This window comes from Lonchura striata, chromosome 3 (assembly GCF_046129695.1).
Source record: "Lonchura striata isolate bLonStr1 chromosome 3, bLonStr1.mat, whole genome shotgun sequence".
In the NCBI taxonomy this organism is placed as follows: Eukaryota; Metazoa; Chordata; class Aves; order Passeriformes; family Estrildidae; genus Lonchura; species Lonchura striata.
Window position 1 is genome coordinate 85708360 of NC_134605.1, and position 16903 is coordinate 85725262.

At 36.4% G+C, this 16903-nt stretch overlaps 1 protein-coding gene across 13 annotated transcripts in view; it reads right to left on the reverse strand.

Moving 5' to 3' along the window:
- ADGRB3 (adhesion G protein-coupled receptor B3) overlaps window positions 1-16903 on the reverse strand; it is a 446612-nt gene that overhangs the window by 40056 nt on the left and 389653 nt on the right. For all 13 annotated transcript variants that reach the window (XR_002465425.3, XM_021530142.3, XM_021530143.3 and 10 more), the window contains 2 exons: window positions 3491-3641; window positions 2854-2923 (listed from right to left, as the gene is read on the reverse strand). Coding sequence is in view for 12 of the 13 variants with exons in the window: in XM_021530142.3 (XP_021385817.1) it covers window positions 2854-2923; window positions 3491-3641 (221 nt within the window). In the remaining variant the exon portion in view is untranslated. The remainder of the gene's footprint in view (window positions 1-2853; window positions 2924-3490; window positions 3642-16903) is intronic.

Genomic DNA, 16903 nt, shown 5'->3' on the forward strand with positions numbered 1-16903 from the left:
TTCTCCTCTTTGCTCTGCTAGGTTTTTTTCTCTGTGTTTTATAGCTGTTTTTATTTTGTTCTCATGTTCTCTTCCTTCTCCCTGATGTGCATGTAGCAGAAGGCTATATAAATTGATTAGTGTTAAGAGCAGCCATTGGTGGCTTTATGTGACCATGTCACATGATCATAAAGTTTTGCTGAGTGATGAAGCATCTGTACACTTGCTCCTGTGTCCTGTACATTTTGTGAGATGTTTGATACTCTCCAGGAGATTGATTTCTTCTCTTAAGAGAGCATGGCAAGAGTCTGACTATGAAATAATTTTAATTTTTGCTGATGTAATAAATTCCTGGAATTCATCCACATTGTATGTTAACATGAGCATTTCATGCAGGTTTATTAACTGTAAGGTTTAGTAGTGATGCTATCACAGCTCTGATTGTCTGAAAAGAGACAGCAACAATATTTATTAGAGAAATGGCTGGAAAAGCTATTAAGCTTTCAGACACACTCATCTTTTCCAGATAACCTGAAATTCTAAAAACTTGTCTCTGTAGGTTTTTAAATTATTTTAGGAAATCCCTTCAGCCTCTATCTCTATCCCTGTATCTCTATCACTACAACTGTCTGGGTGAAATATTTCTCTTATGTAGTTTTAAAAATACAGAAATATAACTGTCTAATAATTAGGACTCAGGAAAAAAAGACAGAAATCAGAGACTGAGGAAATGGCTCCAGTGCGGACAATTCAAACACTCATCATATATAACATATAGAAGTGAGAGGTACTCTAAAGATTCTTGGACCTTCTCCTTTTCCATAAATATCTTCATGAGTGGGACTATGGAATGGGAATAAATTCCCTAATTTTAACTTTTAATATTCTTCATTTAAAAGCTTCATTTTCAAAATGAGCATCTTCCAAGATCATGAATAGTTTGCCACAAGGTGTGTTTCTGATAGCAGCACGTGTGTAATTGACTGCAACCAATTAGGCAAAATATAGTGTAAGCAATTAAAAAACTTACACAAGTGCTTTAGTTATGGTAGGAGGAGCAGGACAGGAGCTCTGCTTTTACACTGCCCAACAGCTGTCATGAGACACAATTCTTTGCTGCCTTCTGGAGTGGGACAGCACATCAGCTGGTGATGGAGGAGGAATCTCCATTCCTTGTCTTCACTGTTTTCCTTATGTAATTCTGGTGTCAAATGCCAGGAAAATATTTTTGCAAATAAGATGAGAAAGCTGAATTATGGTTCTCTTTGTCCCTTGTATGCCTTCATTTGGTCTTTTCTCCCATAGTACCATGTCAGCTGGATTTGGATCCTGGTAGAAGAGCTGTTACGTGTACAGAGATCTGCTATTTTTACTTTCCAGGTTATTCTTAATGAATGATTTGTTGCTTTGTCTGAATATTTCAGAATATCCTCTTTTAAAAATGCATTCAGTCCAGGAAGAAAGCAGGAAGAAATGTTAACTAAAGCAAGCACTCACACATGAATGATTTCAGTAGAACAAATTTAATGGGATTAATCCTGCAAGGGACAGAGCTACAGCCCCAGTGGGGGTCTGGACATCCTTATTTAGTGATCTGTAATTCTCACAGCCTAAATGGTTTTCCAGTTGTGGTTCAAAGACTAAATAATAAAAAAAGGCAGCAAGATGAGTACATAGCTAAAAAATAATTCAAAGGGGTAGGTTCTCAATATAACACTGAAAAGGGGGCTAAGACCACTGCTGCACTTGCCAGCTCTAAGTGCAATTAAGCATTTTAGTTACATTAGACATTCCTCATTAAAAAACTCAAGGTGCACATTGTCAGAGTTTATAACTACAGACCTTAGTGACTGGAGCCAGAATTCAGGAGGAAATTTTGGTTTTGTGTTCTTACCCAACCAGAGCTGGAGTGCCAAGATGGTGAGACATACAGGGAAGGGAGGGGAAATCCTGATCTCACTCAGTGATGATGCTAAGGAGAATAATTAAATATTCATTGAAGTGAGGACTTGACCTAACTCATCCACATCACTGATGAATGCCCTCATTACCAGTCTACAGAGTCATATTTCCTCTTTCTGTCCAGATGCACACTCAATTTCTTAGGCAACGTGAGGAGAGCTCCAAACAGGCTGACCAAGGGAAACACACTCTTGCATACATAATGGTGGTTGGAGTGTTCCACGGGCAGGAGGAAGGCTCAGCTGCTTCTTCATCAGAAGATCAAAGGGAAGCCTCTTTGAGGAGTTAATTTTCCAGGGTGCTAAATACACACTGGAACTAGCCAGGTGGCTAAACAGGTACTGAATTAGTTTAATGTAAATAAAGCACACAAATTTTCCTCCTTTCTATCTCAAATACAGCACAGTCCAGGAAATGGGCTGGATCAGGATGTCCAGGAGAGAGGGGGTGGATGGGAGAATTGTTTTGCGATGTTTGAAGGGCTTTGGCTCCAAGCTGCTGAGGGGCTTTAAAGTAGAGATACCTGCCTGGTGTGCAGAAACCTGGGTGCCAAAGAGACTCTTGCCAGTACCATTTTGGACATGTTTAAAGTTTGGCAGAGGCTACCCAGGACATTTAACATTCTCTTTTGTAAATCTATATAAGTGTTAGGTGTTTATGTGGACCTAATGCTCAGTGCTTCTTAAGAGTTTACTATTTCAAAATCTCAAATGAAATCTGGGATTCCTGGTGCTTTGCTGACCTCAGTCCAAGACTGACATGCTGTTTTCTCTTTGTTCACTCAGTGACTCTCAGGGCAATTCCAGGTGTGAGTGGATACCTGTAGAGCCTTTAGAGTGTGCTATGCAGTTCCTGATGGGTATGATAATCTTGGTAACTAAAAACATAGTTTATCATTTCAGATTGACTTACTAGTGAGCTGTTCCATATCCTTTTGTCTTGGTAAAGCCTATTGATATTGCAACCACTAATGCTGGCAGTCCTGGAAAAAAAAACAACAAGAAAACAATGATAATCAGCAGATGCTGAGTAAAATATTGCTGTTCTGCCTGGAATAAAATAACAGGACAAGCTAATGCAAAATGGGCAATTTTACATGGAATGAATTATTTAATGAAGCACATTGCTGTTGTAGGATTTGTTTTTCTGAAGCACTGGCAGAGAGGAGGACACTTTTTCTGCCCACGGTGTACTGCTTTGATGCAGCTAAATTACTGGTACATTTGACAGGTCTTAAGTAGAAAGGGGTTTCATGAATATTCAGAGAATGTTTCTTTCGTATTTTGTTTTGATTTCTTGGTATTACACTACCTTGCTGAAAATCTTCTAAAATTTTGTTAAAACATATTTAGAAAAGAATGCTACAATATACACCAGCATACCTTGAGCTTGAGATACAGTGGAAAGGCTTCTAACATAGTATTCCTTTTAGTAACATGCTGTCTATTATCTTTCAATTTTACCAAAGTAAATGATTATATTCTTGACATTGCCACTGCATTAAATGCTTCATTCAATGACTCTTAGGAAGTTAATTTTACTGACTTACCCCATCCAAGGCACAGGAAACGCTTCCTTATGAGTCGTGTCCTAATTTTTCCAGTAACAGCCATATATGACTGCCACGCTTCTGTCAAAACCCAACAGAATGAAGCTAAGAAGAAGAAGTGTAAAAATGCGGTGGTTGTGGTGCAGATGCCCTGCAGGGAGCAAAGAGAAGCTCATGCTGAATACTTAGGGACACTCATTTTTGTTTTCAATTCAAAGAGTTGTCATATTCTATCAACTTGACCTTTATCCTTAGCATCAACTCCCCTTTTCTCCCTTTATGATGTGGTGGCCACAAAGAGCAAGAGAAAAGGAGAGAAATTTTGATGAGGATTAGGCAGAAGAGGTTTTGACTTGTTTTCCTAAACACTGAGTGTTCTGAGCAGGAACAAAAACATAAATCATACAAGCAGATTTTTCTCTACACATTTACTTTGACCAGGGACCATAATAAAGCCATTCTGGTAAGCCAGTTACAAAATTACTGATTATAAAATCACATAGAGCTGAACAGAGAAAATGTGGGGATATAAATGCTCCTAATTACCAGTTACATTTTATTTCCCTCCATGAAGAAAGACACTGATGATAAAATGTAAAAGTTGATTTTTTTAATTTTTTAAATTTAAATTTTATAGAATGTTAACCTCTTGGAATATACTGCTTTAGATATTTTTAGGCAGGTTTAAGTATCATAACCTTAACAATTGCCCTGGATATTGTTTTTATGGGTATCACTCATTTGTCATCTGAAAAGTATTTTGAGCACATGCAGTTGGCTTTCTTTTGTCACTGTAGCCCTTAATTAAACTTGACATTGTAGCTTGCATAAATGAGCTTCTTGGCATAAATGATCTGTGCTCCACTCTGTTGCTTAAAATGCCAGTAGCAGGCTATAAAATGCAGTCTGCATAGTACCCCAGAACCAAGAGCACACCAGTAATGCTGAGAATATCATTAGCACAATTTATCCTTAGCACAATTTAAAGTGTCAAAATCATGTTAAGATTAAAAGGAAGAACAGTTCACATTGCCAACATCAATGAGGTAAATTCATATAAAAATGAAAGATGTAGACATTACTTTATGATTATTTCTTTTTGCATCATACACATCTAATAGCTACCTTATGCTTAGCCTAGTGTTAAGGCTAGTCAAGAGTTTTTACTAAAATACCAGCTGAGCAAATTATTAAGGGTGAGAATATGCACATTCCTACTTATATATAGGTGCTTGTATATGTTGCTGATTCAAGTTTTGGAATTTTAGGTTGAGTTTTCTGTGGTGTTAATTTTTCCAGATTCTTATCTGATATCAGTTGTGCTGGTTAACTCCTACATTTATCTTAAATAAATAGCTGATACCAGCTGACATTAGCATTAGCTGACATCAACCTCTGAACTTTCAAAAATTTATGCACTTGAAGAGTCAAAATGTAATGCTTTCTTGCTTTGAATTTACAAATGTGACAAACACCTCATCTTCAAACCCTGAGTCAATTTGTTTATTTATATCTAGAGGAAAGGGGTTCTGTATAATTATATACAAGAGAACCCTTGTTAATTAAAAAAAAAAAAAAAACCAAAATAAAAAACAAGTGATGTAAACTTGAAAAAAACCCCCAATAGATCATGAAAAGGCAGTAGGTATTCCATCCTAGCCTTGCCATTATTTCTTATGTCTAGATGTCCCTAAGGTATATGGATTCATAAAATCCATCCAGTTCAAGTATGACTAATAGTTTCCTGTATATGAAATAAATAACCCAAACCCGACTTATTTAAAATGAAAGTTCTGCAGTGAAACACACAATAAATACAGTAGAAAATTCATAAATGCCCTTTCTTTAACTAGCTGGTTCATATGTTATAATTCCTACTATTCAATTTTAATTTGTTTTCCTATCAATGTTCTTGCAAAAGCTAGATAGTTCTGTCAGAGCAAGAATTTGACAATAAAATGACTTTTGAGGAACAGTACAGAATCTTTTATGGAGGAACTGCATAGGTAAAAACAGACCCTGAAAAAAAAAGTGAATATAATATTTCCTTTATAAATAATGTAAATATAAACAATCCTGATCTTTTTGGTGAAAACACTGCTAAGTCTTATGGTTGACTTGAGTGCCCACTGTAGGATTTAATTCATAATTTATCCTCTATATTGAAAAAAAAGATAAGATGATGATTATCTGAGACAAATGTGCACATGGCTACTGTGGAAGAAAGAACAGTGATGAAAATGTTAATGATAATGTTGAGCAGAAAATGAAAAGACTGAAGCAAATTTTATGAGAAGCGATCTGCACTCTAGCTGGAGTGTATGACTGCTGATTATATCTAACTCTTCGGAGCAGCAGACGGGTCTTTAATGAACAACTATGGCAAGTCTGTACCACTGATAAAACTGCGCATTTGCATCACATGCCATCAGAAATATGCAAATCAGCCTGCAAACGTCACCAAACAACCACTGTGGGATTGTGCTGACAGGTCCATGTGCAGGCAGTGCTCACAGTGAACTCAGCTTCCTTCCCTGCAAGAGAAGCAGTCCTGGCAAAGAAAACTGCCCCCTCCCAGGCATAGCCATGGGCTCAGTTGTCCAATACCCCACTGGAAATCAGGCTTTTATGTACTTCCTTATTCTTCCCCTTTGATAAATAAATAAGGAACTAATGCTATTCTGTCTGGGAAAGCAATGTATCTGGGAAGTCAAGTTCCAAATAGAAAGAAAATCCATTTTCACCAGAGGTTGTTATAAAATAAGCCATTGAATATATCTGATTTTAGAAAGTATACATTAGCATTTTTTCTTTCTCACCAAGTTATGGACTACGGCCAATTGCTCCTTCCTCTCCTCTTCTTCCTTGGCCAGGGACCACCACCTCCCCTCACCTTCCTGCACATGCAGCAGCATCACTCAAGCCTTGTGGCCATCACTCACAGAAAGCTGCAGTGTGTCAGCCTGCCTGCACCAAGAGATAATGGTACACAACTTCTTCCCCACTGCTTTAGGATGAGATGTTTCTCATTTGCTTCTAATTCTAGTTTATTAAAACTCACTGAATTAATTACCTGTGCTGAGGACCTGTCAACCTGCAACAAAATTAATTTTAATTTAATTTGTTCACTATTTCTTCACGCTTTTGAAATTAAGTAAACTTACTCTAACCTCCCCTTCCTCCCATTGCTTTTGTTCTTGGCTCCCCATATTTACTCATAAGTGAGAGGAAGGAGGTTTTCTGTCTTCAGAATGCATGATTTCATGGACTTTAATTGAGTCTCAGATGTTAAACTACCTGGAATATCTAAGTAAGACCATTCATCCCTTTTAATAAACAATATACTACTGAAAGCAAGACACACATCAGGCATCAAATTATTTCCTTCTGTCATACTTTTAAGACACCTACTTCAAATGAGTGTACTGAAGCACAGCTGAGAAATCTAAAAACAATGGAAATTCAAAGATACATTTTCTAATGATTAATACTTTAATATAATAATTACGAGTGAAGTAGAGAATACATCAATTTTTATGATCAGCAAAAGATGGTCATAAATGTAACCACAAAATAAGTATTTATCAACATTCTTTAAGCATTTGACTGTTTTGTTTTGGCTTTTTTTAAAATGAACAATGGTATTTTTAAATAGAAAAATATGAGTTTGTTTGTTTTTTTAATAGCAGAGTCTTCTGCTATAGATCTTTCACACAAAGGCAAAGAAAGTTAAGTAAGAACACCTGATTTGTTTTCTGGCCCTGAAACCAGTTCTTTTCCCTTCAACAAGCTTGTTGACTTTCCCTGGATTCCGATAAACAGTATAAAAAAATCAAAGCTATTTGAAGATGAACATAAAAAATAAAATCTGTATTGGTGGTAGCAAAATGAACAGGGCTAAAATTCACTCAGATTATTTAATGAAGAAGAAATACGAGGTAGTAGAAAAGCATTTAAATAATAGAATTTCTTAGAGATTGGAATCTTGTCTTTGACTTCTCTCTGCAAAGATAAGCCTAAGGAGATAAATTAAATGGTTGCTATTCTTATGATGTTCTGATCATGCTGGGTTCACAAAGAACACCTAAGTACCAGAATAATGAATACATGAAACAAAGAGCAAACAAAACAAAGACAATGCAAACGACATAGTAAAAAGCAGAAACATAATTCTATGACAAAATTAGTATATTTTTTTTAGTCACTCTTAAGCCATCTACTCTCAAGCAATGTATCTTTCCTTTCTTAAATAAAAAATGTAAATTCATAAAATAAGATACTGCTTATTATTCTGAATTTTACTTTTTTGTTATCACCTATTTTTAAAATTATTTGGACAAAGCAGTATCTTTGCCTCAGGAGTAGCAGACTGCCAGAATAGAGGGATACAGTATATTGGTCAGATAATATTGAATGATGGATTAAACACTGATTTATAGAGTAAAGTGACATATTAAAACAGATAGACATTCAGAGACTGTGGGAAAAATAAGTAAAAACTTTTAGGAGTGGTTTTCTGGAAGAGAGACATATTTTCATTGAGAAAAAATATGGCAAGAGAGGCTGTTTCATCAGTTGGAAACATATTTGAAACTCTTAGGATCTTAAAGGTCTCAGAAATCACAGCTGAAGTTTTTCAGGTTTCTCTTCCAGGATCATTAATGTTGCTGACACCATAAATCTTTGAAGATACCATTTTAAAAAACCCACATTCTTTTCTTTTGACAGACTGTACTGCTAACTCCACTTGTTTTAGCAAAGAACTCCGGAAATATGATATACTGATATTGAAAATAGCAATATAGTACAAATAATTGTTCTGAAATAATGTTATTTGTGTTTTCAACCAACATCTATGAAACTGTTTATTTTACTTAACACAAAGAAAAACTTAGTGATCTTCTAAAAGTTTTTTTCTGGTGTTGAAGACTCAAGTGGTTTAAATTCACTATATTTTCTTCTGATATCTGACATGATAGCCCAGAATTATTATCACTTGACTTGCATTTGTGTGATGAGATATGCACAGTTAATTATTATACAGATGGATTCTATATGCAGTACAAGACAACATGAATGGGAGCCTTTACTTGGATTTTTAAAGCAAGATATTTTTGCTGTGCAACAGCAGTAATCTTTGAGTAATTAGGTGATCTGCCCTACAAAGATAGAGTGATAACTAAGGGCACTCCATTTTTTTGTCCTTCTACTCAATCATTTTGTTTACCCACAACAAGCATGATGACTTTCCAGATTCTGATAAATAGCATATAAGCTGGCTGTAAATGACCCAGCTCTTTCTGCATTTCCTTTGATTTAGTTTACAATTACACTGCCATCTGTATCAACAGCATGGTAATCTCACAGCAAACGTATACCAATATTAAATTTCATTTTTCTTTATTTTTCTTTTCTTTTTGGTACCATATGCAAATTATCACAATAGTTGCTAAACTTTGAGACCATTTCATGTGCCCAGTCTTAGGGCACAATATAATTTGTTTAGCTACTTTAAGGTTTTTCTTCTCTTCTGGAATCTGTCCTTTTATCTGACAAGATAACCACAGTGATCCTACTGCACCAGTATAAGTATGCAACAGTATAAGTGTATCTGGAAGTAAACTTACATGTCAAATTGTAATTTTTCTCTGCATTTGTGCTTTCCACATACACTTTTGATATCCTTCTTACTATTTTCTCCTAAAGTTTCTCCAGATTTTACTAACAAATTCAGTTCCTGCTCCTCTTTTACCAAGATTTATCTCAAAGGTATTTCTAAAAATGACACCTCTATCAGTAAAGCATACAATCTCTTTTCACACTTACTTATGAAGACTAGTCAGAATGTCTCCTATTTTTCCCAGGTGCATAGTTCAATAGAAGCGCTGTTTATGTGTGATCCACTGGAAGTCTATGGAGCCTTCTTTTTAACTTCTGCCCTTTGCAGTTACTTTTCTTCAAAGTTCTCCCTTGGTAGCTGTCACCTCTATCACTCATATCAACAATCTCTGCATTTAAGTTTTGTACAGCATAGCAGCATAAGTTTTGTACTGCAGCATCAGTTATGTCTATGGAGAACTGCTGGGTTTTATTCAAAATAGTTCCTCTGCTAGCCACTATTCATCTCCAGATCTTGTAATACACATAGTACAAAATAATTCTAATTCTCTAGATGTGAAGAGAGAGTCTCCTGTCTTTTGAAGTAAAAAAGAATTCATTAAAGTTTCTAGTTGCATGTGCAAACCTTTCTCACTCTGTCATGTGGCAGAATGCCTACACTAGTAACTGTAAAGGTATGCTTTATGCGCTGGTATGTGCATAAATTAGTTTTGACCTGGGCCAAAAATTGTTCTCCCAGCCCAGGCCCACACAGAGATGGAAAGAGAGCCTGGGCCAGGAACCCTTCCTGATGGTCAGCTTGCACTCAGTGTCCTCCTGACCTGGAGGGCTCAGGTGTAAGGGATGGAAGCTGTCTTGTGTTAATTTGCCTTAGGGCTATAGAAATATTTGTGTCTCATTTTAGTGACTAGATTGGATAGAGATGAGAAGTCCAGCTGAATAATTCATATTATGCTGAGCTATGACTAATATACAAGACAGTAAAATTCATTCCATGTTGTTTGCAGCATTCTCTGGAGATTGTCAGTACAAAGCTCAGGCTTGTATTGTTTAACTCAGAATTGCTTTCTTGGTGACATGCCTACAGTAAATTGAAAGCCAGGTGGAAGACAATTCTCATACAATTTCCTTACACTCGTACTCATTTTAGTCCTCTGCCTGGTTTGGATTGTTATTGCCAGGTTATATTTAAGCAAATGAGTTCTGCACAAGCAGTATCACAGAACAGGTTACTCAGAGGCAATTTAATTTCTTCGATTACAAAACCTGGCAACAGAATCTCTTTCCCTTCTGCCTTTGTGCTGTGAAGATGTGTATTTTCCTGGGCAGGCAGGAGATGAAGGAATAGAATCCTCTACTTGTTTGCAGGATTAATTCAGAAGTCAGTGGAAAGACTCCCATTAATTTAAGTGGGCTTTATACTGGGTGTTACACCTATAGAATGAGGGATGAAATGTGCATGAGTAGAGGCTTGTGATCTCGCTTCTTATCTTAAGTGCTTTAAATGTTTACAAAGTATTGGATGAGCATTTTTTCTGGTAAGTGAATATGGCCTACTTCACATCATGAATATATTGTGTTGACTTTGATGTTAAACATAAGGTAAACAGCTCTGTCAGGACAAAATACTTAATATTTTAACTGTGACCTCAAATAAGTGTGTTTCGAAGTTTGTGAAGCTCAGAACAAGAGGTTTACAGGCAGATATAAAAGAAAATAAGACGCCCTTTAAAACTCTAAAGCATAAAATAAATGTATATAATTTTATTTCAATTCCTTCCTGTCTAATTAGTCTCAAAATGCTATTGCAGTGCTGTAATAATGATGCTTCCCTGTGTCAGAGAAGACCCTTTTCTAATTGTCTTCTTTTTGTTGGTGGTGGGATTTTTTTGGTTTTTTTTTGTTTTTTGGGTTTTTTTTTAACAACACTCTTGAACTCAAAGTGATGATGCTCACTTTAGGTAAAAAAGTCAAAATCACTGGTATGCTTTCTTGAAACAACTTCTTCATTACTGAGCTATTGAGGAATGAGAATTAAAAAATTAATTTGAAACTGATTCTATCTTGAAAAATTGCTCTGTAAAAATAGCTCTGTGAAGTTTTGCATTACTAACTCTGAAAGAATTCTTATTTAAAGAAGGATAAAATATAAATTTGTGGGTAAAATATAGATTTGTTTTTTGAACTGATGGGTAAGAAAAAAACAACCTGGTCTCTGAAAATCATTGAAAAATTATTTCTTGAAAATCATTGTGTGTAATGGCAATATAGAAGTAGAACTGAAGGTGCAGTGTGAACAGAAGGGACTGGATTCATATGGATGCATGCACAGTTTGGCCTGAAAAGTCTCTGCAACTAGGTGTGACTCAGAGGAGAAAAGAGAATGCCTGCTAGCTGTCAGAATGCTTTTACTGGGCTGTCAGAAAGACTTCTACTTACTTGGGAACTATGCAAATTAAAGTATAGATTATGGATCAGTAATAAAAAAGCTTCACTGATGTTATTACACTTTGGTTTTCAGGACAGTTGTTTCTCAGGAGCTGTTTTTGAGCTCTGAAAATTCCATATTGCTTTAATTTTAAATTATGGAATGTGTAGTGTGCTCTCTTAAATGAATAGAAATGCTCTTGGCAGATTTGAAGAGATAATAATAAGACAACTGCATTAAAAGTGAAGAAAAAGCTGTTTTGCTGTAATATATGATGTGCTATATAATAATTTCAGCTTACTAGCTAAAGATATTCAGCTTTTAAAATCTCTCTTTGAGTTGTTGCAAGTAATATTAAGTAGTAAGAAATATTTGTTTGCATTAGCTATATGGCTATACCTGTTTGGAGAAGAATGGAGAATACAAGAGCCAGTAGTCAATTAGTGTGATGAGCAACCCATGTTCCAAAGATCCTGAGTCTTCCCAACTTTAATTTATTTAAAAGTTTATGATGGGGGCTGTGTGAGCAGCTAGAGGCAACGAGCCAGGATTGGTAATGAAGAGGTGGCTGAGCTAAGCACAAGGGTTACACATGAGTCAGCAATGTCAGCAAAGAAAAGAGTGGTTCACGGCACAGTTGAGAGGGATCTCCCTACAGAGTTCTGAGAAAAAACAGGAGGTGTCCAGGGACAGACAAAGACAAGGAATTGGAGGAGCTTCCTTGAAAAGAAGGCGTTAACCTAAGAGGGTAGTGGAATGGATACTGATATGTGAGACTTCAGATTCCTACATGAGGATCCAAATGCAGCCAGTGCAAACTAATGTCCTGGCAAAACAAATTACCAGGAAAAGCCACCACTAGGTAGACAGAAAATACTGCCTTGTGTTGCCCCGCAGTGCAACACATTCTTGTAAAAGAATCTTTTCCTCTAAGAAAATGTTGCTATCACTTGAGTATCTCTACTCTTAAATCAGATCATCTGTTTGCTCTATTTTAGATGTTGATGTTATTTGCTAACAATAAAATTGCTGTAATTTTAGGGGGTATCCTTAGCAATCAAAATGATGCCTAGAATGAGAAGTTCAACAACAAAGCCTGCAGTTGCCTTTCAGTTAGTCTGACTGTGATGATTATAATCCTGCCATATGAAAACAGTCTATCTTCCTGTCTGGGATACTGGTGTCAGCAAAGATTCCTTCTCTGCATATTGCTAGCTTTGCAATGCTATTACAACAGTGCCATATGTCACCTACCTTAATTATTTTCTGGTTGTTTTTTTTTTTTTTTTTTTTTTTAATCATAGTGTATACGTATATCAAAGTCCTAATGTAAGAATAATAGCATGAAGTGGATAATTTTGCCCCTAAGAGTATCTTCAACTTCAAGCATGCTCATTTTTCCTCCAAGGACAATGTCTTTTAGGATTAGCAGTATCTACACAGTAAGGAATGGTCTTTTTGAAAGAAGTAGTTTAAGTCCAAAATAGAAAGAATCCAGGAAAGGGAGACAGTATCTACATTATTGTGGAAATCTAAAGTTTTCTGCTTATTTTTCCAAAATAACATATAAAGAAATTTTAAAAAATATATGCTATGGTTACATCTATTTGTACTTGCTAACAAAATGGGTAAGAAAGCATTCACTCATCCTGCATCCAGCTGAAATGGTACAGAAAATGTCTACATTTGTAAATTTCTTTCTACTCCAAAATAAGGTGGCCACATCCAAACTGGTCCCTTGCCAATTCCAACTGTCCCTAGCTTGGGGAATTGACTGGGATAATACTACCTAGTGTGGGATAAAACCATGCCAGGAGGCATGCTAATTATTCCAGAGTATGGATGACTTCATACCAGCGCTTGGGGTCATGCCCACCTACAGCTGCATGTAGAACACTTTGACTTTGTTCTCTTACCCAGTGAAACATGAAGTGGGCTTGAGCAAATGTGATGGGCTGACCTGGGCCAGCAGCTAAGCACCTACCCAGTCACTTGATCACTCCCCCAGCAACATGGGGAAGAGAATCAGAACAGCAAAAGTGAGAAAAACCTGTGGGTCGAGATAAAGATGGTTTAATAAGTGAAGGGGAAAAAAGCCTGCACCAAGTGATGCAGAGGCAGTCACTCACCACCTCCCACCAGCAGACTGTTGCCCAGCCAGTCTCCAAGCAACAGCTTGGACCAGTGTTGGTTGTATTGCTGAACATGTCATACAGTAAGGGATAACCCTTGGTCATTTGGGGTCAGATGTCCTGTTCAGGCTGGCTCTGTTCCCTCCTTTCAAATTCTTGTTCACCTTAGTCAACTCACTGCCAGGGCAGCTGAGAAACAGTGAAGGTCTTGATGCTGTGTAATCACTACTCAGCAATAGCTTAAATATCAGTGTGTTAGCAACACCATTTTTATTCAGAAATCCTAACCACAATACCATACAGGATTCATGTCCACCTCAGACAAACCCAGTACAGAAACCTAAAAGAGAACCCAAATGCAGTGTGTGTGTGCATGTGTCCCCGCACATGCTTATTAACAAAGGGGAACAGATGCTTTTGAACATGTTCACAGAACATGTAGACATGCACATACAAACAGGCGCTTTAAAAAAAATTACTGCAAATGCTTCTGAAAATTGTTTATGGGACACAAGTATGTATATATGTCTTTCAACTATTTCTACTGTTTCTTTTAGCTGAAAACCCAATTAATTTTTTTCCAGAAATATATATTCTTTCCCTGCAGCTTTAAAATCATAGCACATTATCACACTAGAAAAGCAAGTGGAGGTAGAGCGACCTTTGGATGGATAATGCGTTGCAAAACAATATTTTCAGCAGACAGAAGACAGAGGAGACTGCTTTACAGCCCTGTATCAGATCTTGTCAACCTGTGTATGTGAGAGTGAACACAGAGTGAGAGGAAAGAACAGAATCTCCACTTTGGGGAACTGACCGTGTCAATGCAAACTTATTATACAATAACATCATGAATCACATTAATTCCTCTTATGGTAATGATATTAATTTCTAATGCCTTTAATACATTAGCCATGGGTTGTTTCGGAGATCATTCATTTTCTGTTCATGCAGAGATACACATAATGGCAATGAAGCTGCCTCATCCTCAGGATTAAATTGCATCTGGAAGAAAGAAATTCTAATAGAGGGATTTATTTAATATAAAACATAGCTAAAATAGGTTATAAACTTAGAGTTCCTCTAAATACAGAAGAGGGAAAATATTGAGTAATTATGTGTTTCTAATGATATTAATGAAATCAGCGATTTTCACATAGATGGCAGATTGTAGAGCTATGGATACCTTCGCACACTGAGAAAATCAAAGGAGGCAGTTTTTTGTAATTTTTTACCATGGCTACTGGAATCAAATGAAATAATTCATGGAAGCTGAAAGATAAAAGCAACAGTATCCACAACTAGAGAGACTGTGGCCACACATGTATATGGAAGTTTGATTGAGAATGGGAAGGAGAACAATAGGTTAAAAAGTCAGCTAATATTTTGACATTAGTTTATATTCATTGCTTGTACAAGATATAAAAATGTTAAGAATTTTTTTTCTTATAAAAGGTGAAGCCATTTATGCTGTTAATACATTGTCTTCCAGAAAGGAGGAAATTCTGTGTGGTATTACATTCATTCAATTCTTTTTATCTGCTGTGTTAAACCAGTAGGATAAAAGATTTAATATTTATGACAAAGAAGTGGGGAAACTTTCACAGTGATTTCTTTAGCATGATTTTAAAAATTTGTAGCGTTGTGATTATTAAAGAAGAACACTATGACAACCTGGTTGTTTTAAAGGAACAAAGAATTAAATGGTTTTGTAGAACACTCATATGCAGCAGAAGTGGTAACTAATAAAAGCTGCTCTCATATTACTTCAAAGCAGGTTTCTTGAATAAGGGAAATAGCAGTCTTTTTATTTAATCTGGTTTTCATGTCTGTATTCCACTTCCGTCTGCTTCTTCTCATAGAGCCATAGAAATGGCTTAGCTGAATTAGTCTGTACTTATGATGTAAAGTAATATGTCAGCACAATCTGAAGGATGAATTTGGGGCATCATTACTTTTAGGATAGCACTGGTTCCTCATAGATACCAGTAGGAAGAAGGTTCTTCCTCCTGTATGTTCTAAATACATTCTCCCTATGGAAGTCACTATAAGGAGCCTTGTGAGGTCCCAAAGCTCTCTGCAAGGCTTCATATCTACTGGTTTAACTTTTGTGTAACTCCCAGGGAGTCTAAGATCATGAGCTTCCTTCTGGGAACAAAAGAGGTTTCCAAATGAGGAAGGAAAAAATTTATGGAGAGAGTGCATAGAGATTTCAGCAAGATGATCTACAGAGAACTAGTGCCTAGCAACATGATAGCTTTCTTCAGGAGGGCATTATCTATGCTCTTAGATAATGCTTGCCAAAGAATTTGAAGAACTTGCCATTAAAGATGCCTGCCACAATAAAAGACTTACAGTGTTTCCATATTTCAGGAAGCAGGAGGAAACCAGAAAGTCTACAGGATCAGTTTAATATAAATTAAAAACAATATAAATTTCTGAGCAGTAGACATCTAAGCAGTGACAAGAAGAAGCAGACAGTGTACAAATTCCTCCTTATGAACATTTGTTTAAAAGGTATTTTATTCTTGTATCATATGAAAGAAGATGGGCTGAGATTCCCATAGTTATTTCAGCTATTTAATCTGCTGCTCCATTCAGCAGAATAGTGGCCACTTAAACACACAGAGATATTAATGTTTTATAAGAAGGTGATTTGTAGTCTCTAATAATGTGTATGAGATTACTGTGAATATGAATGAACATATATTTTACCAGAGAGGATGGACTTACACAAGCCTGCCTACACCTTTATTGCTTTCACTTCAGTGTTCTGAACTGTGTATGCTCTGTGCCCGAGTCAGGCTGCAGCCTCCTTGAGAGAGGAGGCCTTGGTGCTCTCCCTCTCTGTTGGTGCAGGACCCAGCATTCCAGGACACCTGGTAGACATGATTGCCAATAACATAATCACTCAGGGCAATGTCTTGACAGAAGTTTAATTCTAGTAGTGTCTTTACCCCAGGGTATTTAATTTAGCTTTTGACATAAATACATCAGTGAAAGTCAGATAGGAAAAGAGCAAGTGCATTTCTTGAACTTCAGTTTTACATATTAGTCAAAGGGCAAACAGAATTGCTTAGTTCACAAAACTGCCAATTTGTCCTCACCCCACATATCTGAAGAAGGACTGATTTTGCAGTGTTACTTACCCAAATCTATCACTGCTTAATAAATTACTCATGTGTGTCTGGCTGCTTCTTGTCATTGATTTTAGTTCTAGTCAGCTTTAAGTGT